The 18,695-nt window shown below is 30.6% G+C and overlaps 1 protein-coding gene across 1 annotated transcript in view; it reads left to right on the top strand.

The window, feature by feature from the left end:
• Positions 1 to 18,695, top strand: part of Asap (ArfGAP domain of ASAP) — a 77,854-nt gene that overhangs the window by 23,795 nt on the left and 35,364 nt on the right. The window contains exons 2-5 of the mRNA XM_080176893.1: positions 1,153 to 1,225; positions 5,168 to 5,234; positions 6,180 to 6,264; positions 11,453 to 11,793. Coding sequence (XP_080033019.1) covers positions 1,153 to 1,225; positions 5,168 to 5,234; positions 6,180 to 6,264; positions 11,453 to 11,793 — 566 coding nt within the window. The remainder of the gene's footprint in view (positions 1 to 1,152; positions 1,226 to 5,167; positions 5,235 to 6,179; positions 6,265 to 11,452; positions 11,794 to 18,695) is intronic.

Genomic DNA, 18,695 nt, shown 5'->3' with positions numbered 1-18,695 from the left:
TAAAGATAGATATTTTGTTTTATTATAAAAAAAATATTATGATTTTAACATGATATGTTGGTTTTTCAATTTAGTTTTCATAATTATATCATAACATGCCATATTTTTACCGTAATTACTCTACTCCCATATTATTTTTGATAAATATGTGAACTAATTTTCATAAAATTAACAATATGTTACAATTTTAAAGAAAAAGGGAGAAAAAATGAGAAAAAGCCACGTATGTTTAAAGTGTCGGATTTGCGAAAAATTTCGCAAAATTTCCCATAAGCCTTGCAGTGGAGAAAAATTAGACAGGTATTTTGCCACAGGGAAAAAAAGGGGGAAATTAAGGGGTATGGGTGATAAAACAGTTATGTTACCTAACTTTAGTGTACGTTTATTAACATCCATACATATAAAAACATCAAAAAATTCATAAAATTTAGGATTTTTGTACAATTTTAATAATTTTCTTTAAAACTATTTTTTTCTTCAAGTAAGCTATCTCAATCCTTTTTGCATAAAAGTAACTGAATCCTCAAATGTTTATTCAATTTAGGCACAAAAAATGGGATACCGTAACTTCTTTCAAAAGTCCAAGCACTTAACAATTTGGCATTAGGTTTTTTTTTGTGTGTAGCGCTACTACTCTATAACTTAATTTGTCTCTATGTCTATAAAAAATATTTCTTTCATAGTTACTCTAGCTTGTAGTATTTTTTGCAGATTATTTTTTCCTTGTTTTGCTTCGCTGGTAATGGACAACGTTGCCCTTGCCATGACATTTCTAAATTTTAATGGGGGTGAGGGAATAGTAAGGGGGGGGGGGTACTAAACGGGACACCCACCAATTTCAATAGTAAGGAGTTATGATTAGGTCAAAAGTTAATTTGAATATGTCAAATTTTGACCAAGAGAAAAATTACCCCTCCCCCCTACTTCACCAAATCAAAATATATAATAGGTAGACAATTATCTATCTATCCTACATGTGTAGAGAAATATTAATTTTGAGATGTAATTGTACATGAGTTACAAGCCAAAGGGGGTGGGCAACTTTTGTAGATTTGTTGCAGTATAAAATTTAAAGCAAAAATTGTATTAAATACATAATACTTTTTTGTAGCATAACAATTCTATAATCATTAATTATTGTTGTTATTTCAGGCGCTGAATCAAGATAAAGAATGTTTGAGCAAGCTGAAGGGTTCTCTCAAAGAAATCCACAAGTCAGGAATAAGTAAGTCATAATATTAGTTGCTACGCTCCTCGTTTGTCTGTACGTCTGTTAAATATTTGTTTGTTAAAATTATGCAATTATTATGATTAATACTTTAAATAAAATGCATAAAATGAGGAAGTTAATAAAATAAGAACTTAATAAACCTCAAATTCTATTCAAAACTGTATGTTTTTGTCATAAAATTAAATAAACATACTTATTTCCCACGTTAAAAGTTCTTGCTGATATTATATCAACAAAAGATCAGCTTAAAAATAATGGGAGGGAGGGCATATTGGAATGTTATTTATAATGGTACCCAAAGTTTGATAAATTTGGCACAAAAACTTAAGGTACTTCTATTAGATCTTGACTAGTTGTTTTTAACAAGTATAGTCCAAACTTTTTAACCAATAATCTTGATCCATAGAAGGAGTAATTGTTAATCATCATTAGGGAAGTATATCAATTTATTGTCCATTGTCTTATCCCTTAAGATCCCTGTCAGACTTTGCAGTTTATAATGCTGTTTCATTCACATTATTATATGTCAATAACACAATGTTTTAAGTCTAATAGGATACCACTTAGGAACTTAAATTATACTTGATACAATTATATTTTGGTTTTACTATATATAACTGTTTCAAATTCCTGTATTATTAAATCGAGAATTGAGGGAAAGGACAATCATTGATAAATTAATATATTTGAGAGGAAAAAAGGAGGTGTAGATTTATCTGCGTTAATTGCCAGGGAGGAAGACATTGGGTTGTTTATCATATTAGTCCCCAAAGGTTTACAATAACGTTTGGGGACTTTTATTGAATTAGATTGGTTGGTACATTGAGTTAAGTGTCCAAACGTTTCAATTACTAATTGTAATCTACTGAAGGGGTTAGTTTTGTGAATCATAATTGGGGATGGTACATCATTTTATAGGCCATTGTCTTATCCCTTTAGATCCTTGGTTATTGGTACATTCCTCAATAATTTTTTTGCGCGTTTTTCATCGACGCGCCATCCGTGTAAATCTAGAAGGGCTCCAAGTATGGTTTTAATATAATAATTTGATATTATATCTCAGCTTGAAACCACAAAACCACCTAAATTTGATTTGGGAGGATATTTATTATTTTAATATTTCACTGCAAATAAGAACTGCGAAAGAGATAGATTCTTTTTGCGATTTTAAAAGGTTTTAATTAAGTATTTTTTGTGTTTTTTACTTATGATTATACATAATAATAAAACACATTGGAACTGCTAAAATTTGTCCCTTTTCGACATAAATTTGATATATGATGGCTAATTTATATTTGCCAAAAGTTATAAAAATTTAACCTTTTTATTACTTAAATTATTATTTGATAAAAAAGTTATTATATAATGATTTTAATAGTTATACTTTATTAGAGTTTGAAAGAATTTTAAAAAAGAGTAAACCGTAAATGTATTAACCACGTAAGACTGTTATTAGCTACATTTTTTCTTCTGATATATGGTATGTGAAAATTTTCATGAAAGCAATAAAAAAAGTTTATATAATGTCGTATAAAAAGTACCTCTTAAACTTTGCTTTTTTGTTGATAACAACTAGAGCTTGCTCATTTATTATAAGACAAAGATTAACAATGTTTTTAGTTTTATTAATGATTATGTTACTTAGCAGCCGTTTGGAAGATTTTTCTGTCAATGTTCAAAGATTTTTTTTCACTTTTTTGAATGAACATTTAAAGAAATATGAACTCTCTCTTTGTATAATTTAAGAAAGTGATATCAGAAGTCATTGCTGACCAAACCAACCATTAATATTGGTTGCTTATAGTATTAGCGCAGCTACTCTATTAATAGGAGTGGTACGTCTGTATGTTTGTTACAAATTTGTATACACTAAATAATATAATAGTATAGTACAAGCATAAAATTGACTTTATAAACATATTAAGATATAAAAATTTTCATATGCTTGTTATTACGGTGTTTTTTAGTCATTTATGATCAAAGCATGTTTTAAGCTACATATTTAAAGGAGGGGGGGGGGGGGGGCTAGTTTATAAGAAGTCAACTTAATTATAATTATACCTAAACATGACATGATTGAAATCGATTAAATCCTGACTGACTGGCTTCTGATACCTCGCACATTCTAAATATAATTACTTGGAAGTTGCACCAGATTTTCATGTATTTCTTATAAGTGAATCTCTCAGCTGCCTAATATAACGATACTCCCAATCCAACCCCCTTTAACCTATCCCAACTCTCCTACAGGAAGAACGAACTGTCCAATAAATAGGAACCTAAATTGACGACAAATTTTGCCCTGTCTATATATCCACATATTCCAAATCCATTGCATTGTTCTCAGCTCTCACAATGATTTATGTCACACATGACGAGAAATTGACGAAAACTTTCTGTCCAATTACGCGTGATACAGGGATACAGTGATATGTTAATGGAGAACAAATCAATCTTCCTCTCCAATATTTCAACATTTTAAATGAAATTTTTTATTGGGTGTAAGATAGTTTTATCAGATGTACACTAAAGTATATCAATTCTTTTGTCAATTATCTTATCCCTTTAGATCTCTGGGTTTATCCACTATAGTCATATTCCTAAATGCCTGAAAACACATCATGTAAAAAAAGGTTTCAGCTTTCACTTTAATCTAGAGAAATTTATTCACATTACCATTTAAAACAAGTATGTTTACGTCCATTAATTGCAAAGAAGGAAAGTTAGGGACTTATTTTACCCCCCCCCCCCCCCAAAAAAAAAAAAGGAATACTTTTTGACATTCTACATGAATACGTCTTATCATATAAAAATAACCATTTTTTATTATTGTTACTTTTTTGCCTTCAAGCGAACTAACTTTTTTTAGCATAGCTCCGCAACTATTAAAAAAACAAGTATAACAACACCTATAAATAAGTTATAGAGTAGATGCACTATGAGAAGTAGAATTTTAATTTCAGCAATGCACTTAAAGCATAAAATAATAAGTTTTCGGCAACAAGGTTTTTTTCTTGGCGTTGAAATGAAATTGAACCATTTTTTTCTGCCTTGCAATAATAATATAATTGGATGCAGAGGGGGGAATGGTTGCAATTTTTGTATAGTTGGGTACATAGAATTTAGTAAAGTTATTATTTTAGAATAAGACTGCTCATATTTTAGCTTTGGTCATTTTAATTAAGCTTAAACGAATTAAATTATTTAAAACTAAAGGATATTTTTGCTGCAAATAAGTACAAAAATGAGTAGAATTAAAGTGTACAAAACAGTACAAAATCTAGTACCAGTGTACAGTGAATCTAATAATTGTTATCTACTGTTGTCCATTGTTGTACGGATAAATTTAGGAACAGGGAAATGTCATCTGGAGAAATATTCTGCTGCAAACTTCTTTTCCAGTCAAAAGCTTCTTTAGGAATGCTCTCTTTGCTTAGAATAGCCAAAAATCAATACATTTTGTCGTATTAATGAATATTTTTAAGTGGCATCCTAGTTTTTCTTCAGTTGTCACATCCCTTTCATAAAGTAGAGATAAATTATTGAGTGCAAAGTCCAAAATTGCTCAGCGAAGCAATAACAGTTTAATTTTGCCAGGAGCGCAGCTTTGATATAGTTTGCAGTGGCTGTACGTCTCATCTGGACACTAATTCATAAATATCAGGGATATACAACATAAAAAAACTATATTACCCAAAATCTACTTTTGTTTTGAGAATAAAACTAAATTTTTGCTGCGAAACTTTGAAAAAAAACTTGTTCGTGCAACAGCTTATCTCACTAAAATTAAACTCATTAAACAGTCAGCAAAATTGTTTTTTGAACAAAAAAAATGCTAACATTGTCAGTCAATCAAAATTTTATGTTTTCATCATAAAAATCTAAATTTTTGTATTAGAACCATTAACGCTATCCTAATGATGATATTGTTTTTAGATCACCATGGGTTAGAGATGGAGATGACCAAAATTCTGGACCGAATGGGCGATACGGCAATTTCCAGGTAAATTAAAGTTACAGACAGACAGAAAGACAGATAGAGTAAGGGAAGCATATTTAAATTATTAAAATACATAGAAGATTTTGTATGATTAGGGTTTGTTCGTACGTCTGTCCATCTGTAACTGATAGCTCTCATCGTAGTTAGGGATACTTTAGAATTGTCCTATGCCTTTCAAACTTTAGTATGTATATGGATAATGTACAATCTTGTTAATTTTTATTATTAAATTTCCTGTTTATCTTATCTTTAACTTTAAAAAAAAATAACAACATAAAAAATTTAAATTAATTTGCAGCTAACAACATCCAGCGATTTTGATAAAATTTATTAAAATCGAAATTATAGCATTTTAAAGTTTAAAATTACTTTTTAGCTTTCCTTAACTTATACAAATACATTCAATTAATATGCCTGTGTTGCAACTTGCGAATATTTCATATTCGCGAATACATATCCAAAATTCGTGATTACATCCGCATACAGCGAATGGCATTTGCAAACTGTTTCAGAAATAGTTTTCAATTTGCAAATTTTTTACATAGACTTTTTGCTTCGTAGATTTTTTTTGGATTTTTAAAATTTTTTTGACAATGTAAGTAAGCGTAAGAGAATGTTTTGGCCCAAAAACAGGTGTAACTTGAGCATGAGTAATAAGAACTTTCATAGCACAACACCATTGGACATATTAACAATGCACCCACTGTAAAACCCTGCGGGTCCCCTCAAAATTGAATCTTTTTATAGTGCCTATAAAGAATGATGTCGTACAGTACAAATGACCAATGGTAGGCCAGTATACAGACTAAATTACCAATTGTAAATTGTATACTGTATGACGTCATTTTTTACTGGCCCAATATATGGCTGTTTCAATGTACCCACTATAGGTACCCAAACTTTTGTATGTTTTTTAGGTACCCAATTAACAATGTTCAATGTTTTTAGGGAGGAAGAAGAGGACGAAGTTGGCGCAGCCTTCAGAAAATTTGCAGTACTAACCAAAGAACTTTCTTTACTTATGAAAAATTTAGTAAGTGTCTTTTTTTTATTTAAAATTATGCTTTTCTTTAATTTGAGTCTGTCGGTCTGTCCGGTTTACAACATTTTTTGGTATTAATGATTCCTAGGACAACAAGGTAAAATCAAGTATTAAAAATGTATATATGTCCTTAATCAGTTTCCTGTATTTCTGCAAGTTTACAATTTTGTGTGGACTTTAAAAATCAATTTTATTAAGTGGGAAAAAAGGATATCATTTTTATTTCTATTACTGTTATTTTTTTATTTTTGTTATTTTTTACTTGGTATGGGAAATTGTCTAAAAAAGCGGAGTTTTCTCACTCATTATTTATACATTATCTATGCGGTGGGCATCACTTTCCACAAATTGTCACAATAGAATTTTTGCAAAATGACATATAGCAGTTAATGTTAAATAATAAGAAAAGAATGCAATAAAAAGCAAATTTGTGCTGTTTTAATAATGTGCGATTCTAAATGTTAATGTGAATTATTTGGGGAAATGATTGCGTACCTATCAATGCTTTTGGACATTAATTTCATATATAAGACTGTAGCTTTAATATTTTTTAAATGTATTTTCTTACAGATAATATTAATAAAGCTATTGATTATTTTTTGTCTGTAAAAAACTATCAATTTTTAAGTTAAGTTTAAAGCAAAAAAAACAATAGATTTTATCTTATCATTACTCTGAACTTACATATAAAGAAAAACTTATTCCCATAAAAAAACTGATAAAATTCCAAAAATACAGTCCTTTTTTTTGGAAAAGCTATTGGAAGGAAGGGTGTCATTAAATTATGTTTTAGGGGAAAAGATTATTAGTAAATGATACAATTTTCACCCACAAAACATAAATAAAAAATAAACAGGAACAGTAATGTCCAAAAGATTGACAAAAAGTCATAAATAGTTCATTATAGCATCGTATTATAGACAGCTTTCCACGGGCATTAAAAAAATTAAGTTTCGTTATTTAAGGCTAACAAAACTAGTAAAACCATCGGCGGAAAAATGTCTTTTATTCGATGCTATACATGATTTTTCTGTCTTGCTGAGAATCGGTTCTAATTCAGCGGCTATTAATCGGTTTCTTAGTCATTCTGGAAATAAATGTCTGTAAGTGCTAAGTAGTGAAGCAAAAGCAATTTAGTATTATACAGATAAACTGTTTAATAGAACTACTGTTACAATGACTTAAATACGCACGTACAGACAAAGTATTTAAAGAGTAGCTGCGCTACGAAAAATCCATAAATATCTAGCTCAGGGGGGCTTTTTTTATTTAACCAAAAATTGGACGCAAAATTGGATAAATCAAATATTTGTCTAGCGATTAATATTTTCTATAAAAATGGATTTTACTCATAGTTTTTAATAGAAAACAAGGAATGATATGTTTAAAGTAATTTTTTTGCTGTAAAAAGGTGGTAAAAATGACTTTCCCGAGTCGTAAAGTGTCAATTTTTAATTGGCTAAAATAGGTCAATGTGTAGGTCCTATAAAAAGTTACCCCATATTTTGAATAAAGGGATGTGTAAATGGAAGCTAAAATATTATTCCCACAAATTCTTTTTTAAACATGGATGCATGGCAATTAAAAAACCTAATTTATCTTATATTGTCCTATTCATTTATCCCTGCTTAACTTGGAGCTTTTTGTTGACAAAAGTGTAAATTTTCTGTGAGGCATTTATCTTCGACTTTTGTAGGGGTAAAGTGATATATAAATGTTTTAAAAACAAATCTTAAACATCTTATTATATAAAGTAGTAAGTTTGTTTTGTCTAAAGCCAAATACGTGCGTTTAAGGGAAGCTTTATGTTTGTCTTGGGGTTGTTCTAGGCTATTTTAATCACCTCCCTTGCTCTGTCATATAGGCTAGGGGTGTAGCAATTAGTATTTTATAAAATAGAATGCTGTTATTGTTATAAATTTAGTAAAGAATCCCTTTTTGATTAAAAAACCTACTACTTTATTTCTAACTTTTTTGCTCTATTTTTCTCCATCTAGTTGTAGTCAAAACAAACGTAGTAAGAGTAAGAAAACACACAAATTATCTCAGCTTTTTTTGCCTCCTTTTAACTAGTTTTTACATGTCTTAATAGCCCTCTATGTGTATGTTTTGTTTTGTTTTTTAGAAGCGATGCTGCTCTATAAGCAGTGCATAACTTATCACTTTTGGGCATAATTTTTGTTAATCTTTAACATAAAAGAGTGTAAATAAGGACAATATATTCCAAGCACAGAAGAAAGACAAACGTAAAGTTAACTTAACTTATAGAGTAGCTGCGCTACTTGAAAAATAAATTGGACATTTGTAAAATTCTTTTTAAAGAGACACTTTACATAAATTTAAATTCTTTGTCTAAATATTTTAAATTTTATTATCTGAAGGACAATTTTAAATGTAATTTAATTTTAATCATTTAATTCATTTTAATTTTACTTTGAAGCCTGTGTTAAACATGGTAGGATAGTGGTATCTTGTTGATTGCAATTTTGTTGATGTCAATTATGATATCTTTTCATATAGATAAAATGCTAACATTATTGACTGGGGGGAGACATATGTCGATACAAGAATAGCACAAAAGTTTAACACGTATTGGAAGAACACTGATTTTTATCTAAAAATAATTGGTTCACAATAGCGCTAACATTTTAATCTGTTTTGTATCCTTCTTTTATCTTAGGGATAAAAAAAACTCGGGTTGTTCTGCAAAATTGCTAAAAAATACTTTTTATTAGCTAAAAAAGTGCACTTTAAAAAAGAAATTTTGTTTTCAAAACAACTTGATACGCTTGTAAGATGTATTATCACTAATAAAATGCTATATTGTCGATTTAAAACAGTGAAATAGTTGCTTAATAATAAGTTTCCAAATTTAACTAAGTATTTTTTTTGCATTAATGTCTGAACATATTAACAGGTTTTCTATAGAAATGCATTTTTAGAATCGGTGTAGCTTACAATTTCATGATGCATGCACAGACAAGTCTCACATGTTTTAATCATGTAATGTTTGTGGTAAATTAACCTATGTAAGATGTGTTTTAAAGAACCTCTTATTTAAGAAAATATCGAGGGTAGGTATGTATAAAAACTTGTTAAATAAACAACAATGTGGTATGATTTCAATAGATTTAAATTGCAGAATATACGTCCATATTGCTTACAAAACATTGCTTTTTATCTTTTTATTGCGTCTTAAACAATGTCTGTTTGTCCGCCTGTCAGTCCGTCCGATTGAAGCAAATAAACTCAACGTTTTCCTACCGCCTCTATTATGGTTTTATGCTATTTTTCCTAAAATTTGTATACAAGAAAAAAACAAAAATATTTTTGCGTATTTAGGCCATAAAACATAAAACATCTTCTATGCTCTTTTTGCTTACTTTCGCATTATTACATTAAAAAACAAGGCCGTTTTTGGCAATAACACACTAAAATGTACTAAAAACACACTACCTTTAATGTATGCATATTTTCTAAGCCTTATAGAACTTGCTATGCGAAATAAAAAACAAAAGCAAGGGTGTTATTCACTGTGTGTGTGTGTATGTGTGTGCGTGCATGTTTGTGTGTGTATTTGTGTATGTGTGTATGTGTGTTGTAAGTTATTAGAAATTGAGTATAAGGAAGTGAATCTCTGTAGCTCAGGCTAGGCTAGCGTAAGAGGTAGTAGATTTTAGGTACATATAATACAGGGTCATCCAAATAAGTCAGAAATATAAAAAAACTTTTTGTATACATTTCTATACATCCCCATGATGATAAACAAAATTACCACATTAGTTGAAATTATTGGTTGAAATGTTTTAGGATACAATCCAAATGTCCCCTAGATTCCTTGGTAGAGGGATAAATTATTAAATAGACTTACACAACCCAGAGACCAATAAAGAAAACATGCTTTCATATGAATTGCCTTTAGATACGTAAATAAAACTAAATTTCTCACAAGAACTACCTTTTTTTAATAACCCTGTACATTTATATTATAGTTGGGGAAATTTAGCGGCCAAGGCCATTTCTTTCATTCCTTTTTTTTCATGGACCTACCCCTCCCCTTCCCACCACTCTTTCCTCTTCATTTACTCATGCATGATACCTGCTCACACACATGCACACACACACACACACATACACACACACACGCACACGCTCATAAACATCTAAAAAGCCCTGGGAGATAAATATTCATTTCTAAGTGTTGGAGGGGGAGAAAAAAATTAATGATAGGAGGTTGTTTAGGAGGAGGGAGGGGGGGGGGGGTGAATGTTTGGTTTAAATTGAAAACTAAAGCAGCAAAACATCATTTGAGATGCCTAGATAGATAGTGCTTTAGAATATAATGATTTTTTTGATATTCCATACATGTTGTATGGTAAGCGTGAATAGGTTAGCACCATGACCCCTTAAATATACGCATTCCTCTTTTAGTAGCGAAGCTACTCTTTAATTTTAACTGTGAAGATTTCTGTAATCTGAAAATTACTTGGTCTATCCGTTTATTGGAACCTCGGGGCTTACAAAACTAGTTTTGAATTATTTTTTTTTACTTTAATATCCGTGGAAAGCTGTTTATAATACTGCTTGGGCTGATTCCCTCTTATTCAAATTTTCTAGAGCTCGGTCGTTTGTCTGTCTGGCTTTTCTTGATATTTTAGTAATAAAATAGTTTTTCGCTGCTTATTGTTGTTGTCATACTTGTTCAACATTTATAGCAGGCTTAAAAATTCTTTGTTCTGAGAGGATAAAAACATTACTTCCTTCTTTATTCATTTTTTAAGAAAATGAAAATATTTTTTTTTAAATTGTTTATAAATTATATTCTTACACAAGTAGAGTAAAATTTATTATTTTTGGCACAATTCCAATTTCTCTCATTCTAATTGATTCACATTTTTTTCTGCTAAATTTTTGTTTTGAAAGAAAACTTTGCATTGAAAAAAATATGTGTTAATTGTTGTATTGCTTATTTGACTTCCTATAGTGTTTAAATCAAGTACGTGTTAAGCGCGAAGCACACAGAAAATTTTACATTAAATATATAATTAAGGGGGATGGAAGGGTTAACCCAATGCAACCTTCATACGTTTAACTTGGACGTTGAATTTTTAAAATTTCAACGCAATTTCTATCGCTATACAACTATAAATCTCCCACTCACGTATAATTTTAATTTCAGATGAACAACCTGAACACGATCATCATGTTCCCCGTGGAGAATGTGTTGAAGAACGACCTGCGCGGCTCCAAGGGCGACCTCAAGCGGCCGTTCGATCGCGCCCTGCGCGACTATACCGACAAATTTAGTGAAATTGAACGGACTAAGAAAAAGCAGGCGGAGAAGGCGGGCATGATTCGCCAGGACCTGTCGCCCGCCGAAATCGCCGACGAGTTGGACAAGGAGAGAAAGTATCTGCAAATTTCGATGGCGGATTATTTCTTGAAAGTGAATGAGATCAAAGCTAAGAAGGGAAGCGAACTGTTGGTCAGCTTATTAGAATATTACAAAGCTCAAGTCAAGTAAGTTTTTATAAAAAAAAACGAAGCTACTTTGTAATATACTTTATATATTCATTATAATGCTTTAGATCAAAATATTATTTAGATTTTAACCAAGGTTGAAAAACAAATAAAAACATTACATTTGTTTTTCTCTCTAAATGATGAGACGAAATATAAAAAGAAAAGGGGTTGGGTTTTGTCCGTGTGTTACTTCAAATTAGCATATCTGAACACTATAAAAGTACCCAAAGTTTTCAAGCCAACAAATGAGATAACAAGCTTTAAAAACTTTGGGTAACTTACAATTTACAGTACAGTGTTCCCTCCCTCCATAAAAATTTGAATTTTAAAAAAGTAGAAAAAAATGCGCGATTATGGCAACACCATCAGTCTACGAGTGGGCGTACAATGATGACCACTTTTGGATTAATTGTACGTTTTAATGACTCAGATATCATCGCACAGTCCAGCACGGATAGGACAATGGATGATTAATTAATCGGTGCTTTCACTAAAGATGCCTCGCAAACACGGAAACCCCCTAAACTCCCAATTATTGGAGGGGGTATTTTTTATAACTAACCCCTCAGGATTGCTTAACCCTACTGAGCTTAGACATGCGGATATTTGACCCTGTATGGCTACCCAGTACCTAAGATAACCTAACCTTACCTGACCTAAATCAAAAATATTTTTAGAACAATTTTCTGTGTTACTAAATGGGTTAATTTAAAAAGATACATGTTTGATTATTTTTATCAATAGACAAAGGGTCATTAAAATAGTCTTATTTGATATAAAAGTACTGTAATAGGCCTTTAAAATTTCTATTCCCTTTTATATCAGATATGACTAATTTAATTTAATGCAATATAGCCGACATAAAGTATCCTAATTAAAAGTCAACAAAAGATTTTTATTTTAATATTTGTGGAAAATTGTTTGTAATCATTGTTTACATGATTTTTAGTATTGCTGAGAACTGGTTCTAATCGGTTTCAAAGCCATACTAGAAATTCTAATAATCTGCTCTGCTTTTTAGAATAAATTTCTTTTCTTGAAATTAAAATAAAAAGCAGGTGTCTAACTTTCTTCAAGATTAAGATTTTATCAAATTTTTATGCGTATTTTATTATATTTTGACTAATAAAAGAAATTTAAAACTAATTGGAAAATTCTTTAATCAAAGATCCTATTGGTTATACAATGGATTTATTATAACTTGGATCTTACACCAGATTATCAAGTACTCTAGTAAAGTTAAACGTGTAGATGGATAAATAACGACCCCATCCACTCCCTTTTCCCATCCCCTGTCCTCGTCTGGATGAATGAACTGACCAGTAAATGATGTCCATGTTAGCAACCTAAAATGACGACAATTTTCTCCCCGTCATAATATCCACCTATATTATACATCCATTGGTACCGACGGGTTGGGGTAATGCCTGAAAATTTAATCTACAACCCTTTTCTCCCCCCAATAATAATAGGGGAAGATAAATATATCCTCCAATTTCCAATCCCTGTATCTCTGATAATTACTTTCTAGTTGTTTCTCGGTTTGAATAATTCTGCCATCTGTGCACACCAGAGCTATTGTGGTGTCCAATCAATTCCACCAATCATTAGCATTGCTTATTTTACTGCAGGCTCTTAGAGAGGGAGGGCCGGGGGACATTGGGCTGTTTATTACACTAGAACCCAAAGTTTTATATTAACGTTTTCTTACTCGTTGGCTCGACAACTTTGAGTACTTTTATTGAATTTTGATTGGTTAGTTCATTAAGTTGAGTGACCAAACGTTTCTACCACTTATTGCAATCTACATAAGGGGTAATTAAGTGTATCATTATTTGGAATGTACATCAATTGAATTTATTGGCCATTGTCTTATCCCTTCAGATCTCTTGTATTTGTGCGATTTTGAAATACTAAGGGGTATAAATAAAATGCGGAACTGAATACACACTAAGTGCCATTATACAAAATTATAGAAGATAAAATTTCTCTTACTATCTATCTATCTATCCACTTGCTATCTATATATCTTTCTTATCTACACATGTGTTATCTTAAACTATTTTTCCAAAATTTTGGCAGACCAATGTACGTGATCTGGGAAGAATAGCAAAAAAATGTTTTTATTTTATATTTTTCAACAACTTTCTTTCATATGTACTTGATTTAATACTTTATGTTTTTATACTTAAGTGCATTTTCTTAAATCAGAATCATGTGAAAATATGTTAAAAACAAGTTTAAAAGTTTTGAAGAAAAAAATTTATGTGTTACCCAATCTGACTTATTTTTGCAAAAAAAAAAATAAATGGATTTGGGAATAAGGCAATGGACTTAAAATTGTGAAATTCTGCCTTTAAGTGTCTAGTAGTTTGGGGTGGGGGGGATTAAAGTTTTAGATTATCATCACAAGGGGGAATGAGGGGGGGGGGGTAATCGTTATTTTAGCCGGCTACAAGTTACATTTTATTGGTAAACATGAAAATCTGGTGTATGATTCAAGCAATATTAAATCCGTTATCGCCTTATATGACATTTTTAAAAGCGAAGCTTTTCTATAATTAGGGTCGGTTAAAAGCGAAGCTTTTCTATAATTAGGGTCGGTCCGTCCGTCCGTCCGTACGTCCGTCCGTCCGTACGTCCGTCCGTCACGGATAGCTTTTTTCGTTAATTTAGACATTTTAGAATTGTCCTATCGCTTTCAAATTTTGCATGGTGATTCCTTTAGTAGTTAGGTACGATTTAGAAAGCGTAGCAACTCTATAATCATTACCAAAATGTCCGTACGTCCGTTTTAAACATGTTGATTTTTTTACTTTTTTAAATAGCTTTTTTCGTTAATTTAGGCGTGTTAGAATTGTCCTATCGATTTCAAATTTTGCATGGTAGTTCCTGTAATAGTTAGGTACGATTTAGAAAGCGTAGCAACTCTATAATCATCACCAAAGTGTCCGTACGTCCATTTTAAACATGTTGATTTTTACATTTTTAACAACAAATTTGTATGTGACCTAATTATCCGATTGGTCTGCTTTTTGGTATACTGATTCCTGGGACAACAAAGTACAATATTATAAGCGAAGCAACTCTAGAATCAAGTCCTAAAAATGTAAGTATGTCCATAATCATTATCCTGTATCAAGCAGTTTTTCAACAAATTTACATACAATTTTGCTTTGACTCTTATACATTCGCATTTTGATTATTCAGTTCTGACATTATGCAAGTGATAATGTCCGTTTGTCCTACCGTTTCAGAGCTTCGCTTTTATGGATGTTGTCATCCTTGTTATTGTACTTTTTGATATTTAAGTTTAACTATATGCAAAAATATATATATTCCTGCTTCCATGAAAAAAACAGCACACACATGTGAAATTTTTATACTATTTTGATTGGCAGAAAGGATGAAAAAGGTAAATTTCTACATCCATAAATAGAGAACTAAATTTGATCTTTTGGCCCCCAAAAAAGAAAATTGGCCTTTAACCATAGATCTAAAGGGATGAGACAATTGCCGATAGATTGATGCACATCCCAAATAATTGAACTTCAAGTAACCACTTCTGTACATCACATTTAGTGGTTGAAACGTTTGGACACTCAACTTAATGAGCGAGTCCTCAAGGTTGTTTGTTAGACAAAACGTCAGAGTAAAATTTTGGAGACCAGTGTAATAAACAGCCCATTATCCCCCCTCTATCTGCTTATACCAGAGTGTTTTTTTTACAAAACCCTATTCCATAGCTATTCCATCAGTTTTAAACAAATATTTTACTTATACCAAAATTACCCTTTTTGAAGACCCCTATATATCAAAATAGATTTTTTTGCTTGAAAAAATCTACAATACATTATTCTTCTAAATTTGAATGTTTTTTTTATCAGTTAAAATAATGGTAACATCAGTCAACGCGACTGATAACAGATAATTTACCTAAAAAGTAGTTGGCATACAGGGTCCCGCAGGGATAAGCGGATATAAAACCTAACCCAATAATGCTTTTAGTATTTATTTCAAAGTTGGTTATATCCTAATATATGTATAAGGTAGCAAGGTTTCTTGTCTGTAGCTTAAGATTTCGATAACTACTAAACCAATAGTTTTAGGCTATTCAATTTATAGCTAAGTTTAGTTTTAGGCTTTTCTACTATTTGCCTTACTCTTACTGATTAATTGATTAATATCTTATTACAATTATAATGGAAAATTTTCGCCTTTTACTAATCCTTCATCCGTGGGGGGATCTGAAGGTAAATTGGGGGGTGGGGCAGATAGGGTTCACAGATTGAAATATTTGACTCAAAATAGACATTTTGAAAAATTGTTCAGGTTTCCGCCAGCAATGGATATAATATTTGTGGATATTGTGAAAGGGAAATTTTTGTCGTCAATTTAGGTTGCTAGTATAGTCCTTAGATATTGTTCAATATGTTCCTCCATGTCCAGAGGAAATGATGGGGTTATCGTTATATTATCCAGCTGGGAAAACTTTTTATCAGGGTATGCGAGAACCTCTCACAATATCCACGTTTCATATATTCATTTCTTTAACTATATGCTTAAATATACAAACATTTATAAAAAAAAGGGGATTTTTGGTGAAATGTATTGATTTAAAACGCAGCTTACATCTTTGGGGGTCTATATGTAACCTAAAGAAAAGAAAGTCTATCAAAAGAATTGATCTTTCCAACTGATAACAAGATGAAAAAAAAGAAAGGATATTTATTTTAGTCAATATTCAAATTTGCCCCCCGGCTGTTTGAAAGATTATTCTTGTTCGCTAATGGTTTGAAAAAGACATCTTTTTCTGGCTAAATATACTTGCAGCATTAAGCATATCTCTAAAATTCAATTAAGGGGTTAAGGAGTCAAGTGGGTTAGTTTAAATACAAGGATGACAACATCCAAAAAGTACCTAAAAGTTCATTTAAAATTTAAAAATTTTTCTTTTATTTTTTCTTTTGTTTTATAACTTGAAAAACATTAAAATGTTTTGAAACTATTTTTCTAATTTTTAAATGGAAAAGTTGTGTTCAGAGATAAATAATAGATTAGCGAGAAAGAGTTTTTAGAAAATTAATTTTTAGAAAAAAAAGTTCCTATGTACTTTTCAAATACATCAAAGTATAATTTACTATCAAAATGATTCTTTTTTTTACCTTTTTTAGTATGATATTTAGGTTAATATAATAACAGCAGAAAAGTGTAACATGGCATAATAGTCATAATTTACGATTATGTTTAATCCTAAAGACATGCCGTTTTTGGACATAGTATAATAAAAGTTGTAATATCCCATTTTCGAGTTTTGTTACTAGTTTTACCCCCCCCCCCTCAAAAAAATTAAAATAACTAACAGAAGAGAAAATTAAATGTCTTTTTTTTTTGTTCGAGAGGGGGTTAAATATGTTGTAATACCACTCTTTTTTTTTTTTTTTGGGGGGGGGGCTTTATGGACTAACCAAACAGCATAGGATTGTCCAAATTACTATAAGCGTTATGACTATGCCTATAAAGCAAGCAAAATTAAAAGATTTTTTACATAAGGGTGTAAAATTAATTGATTAAGTAAAAATTTCCATTTAAATTAGGTTCCTTTTTATGTCAAAGAAAGTCAATAGTCTTGATTATTATAAGAATAGCGTTACTTTGTAGGATTTGTGTATCCTTTATTTGCAACCCGAAGTATAATAAACTTGAACAGAAAAAAAACAACTTTCGAAAACGCGTCTCACGTTCATAACCATAATTATTTTGAAATACGAGCTTTTTGCGAACATTATAACTTGCAGGCATAAGCCAGAATTTTTGCAATTGTAGTGTAAATTCCCCCCCTCACCACTTTAAACGTAATTTTGATCCAATATAACCTATATCTACAGTTGAAAGACTTATTTACACCTCTAGTTTCTTCGCCCCTAGCCTCTAGGGGGGCCAGTAATGTCTGGAAAATAGCCTAAAACCAACCCATGACAAATTTTCTCTAATAAGTAAACCAAATTCGGACCAGTATTTTCTGAGATCTTAAGTCTCTTTAAAAAAAACACTACTTTATTATAAACTACAATGGGCTATTCCTGGCTTTAATTAAGTTATCAACATAATATTGATAAAATAACCTCTAATAAAAGGTTTTAGGTTTAATACCAAAGTTTTTGGTACAATATCCTTGTAATAAGCCTATGATTTAAATATTTCTATATAGAGAAGATGGACGGTAAAAATCCTCTAACCCCATATACCATACACCTTTGACATTATAATTACATACCACTTTTTCGCGGTTTTTTTCAGAAAAAAATTCATTGAGAAAAAAAGTCTTTAATTTTTTACTCTCGTTCCTTTTCTTTTATCATCAAAAAAACTTAGTGAAAGACAAGGATGGTAATGGTCACAGGAAGCGCAACAATAACAAAAATAAAAATGTTTTATTAAGTAGTTAGAAGAAGAATTTTTCCAGTATGGCTTCGAAACCGATTAATATCTGCTGGATTGGAACTGGTTCTCATCCGTACTGAAAAATCATGTATAGCATCATATTACAGACAATTTTCTATCAATATAAAATAAAGACCATGAAAATAAAACCAGTTTTGTTAAATGCGAAAAGCTGTCTATAAAGCAATGTGATAAGTAACCCTTATGTCATAGGATTAAGTACTTTTCAAAAGGCTTCAAAAGTACAGACTAAAATACAAAGTATACAGTAGCTTCGCTACTAAAAAAAGGGTTAAGAAATTGTCTCGTATTAGAAAAAATATAGGACTTTAAACTTTATATTGTAGCCATTAACAGAGATAACTGTTCAACAATTTTTTAATTGATAATTTTTAAGATGAAATAATATGCTTTAACTTTTAAACCATTAAGAATATTCGTTATTAGGGCATTAT

Source organism: Acartia tonsa, chromosome 11, assembly GCF_053477335.1.
Source record: "Acartia tonsa isolate MP-2025a chromosome 11, ASM5347733v1, whole genome shotgun sequence".
Lineage (NCBI taxonomy): Eukaryota > Metazoa > Arthropoda > Copepoda > Calanoida > Acartiidae > Acartia > Acartia tonsa.
The sequence above is the reverse complement of the archived record's forward strand: the minus strand, read 5'-3'. Positions and strand labels throughout refer to the sequence as shown.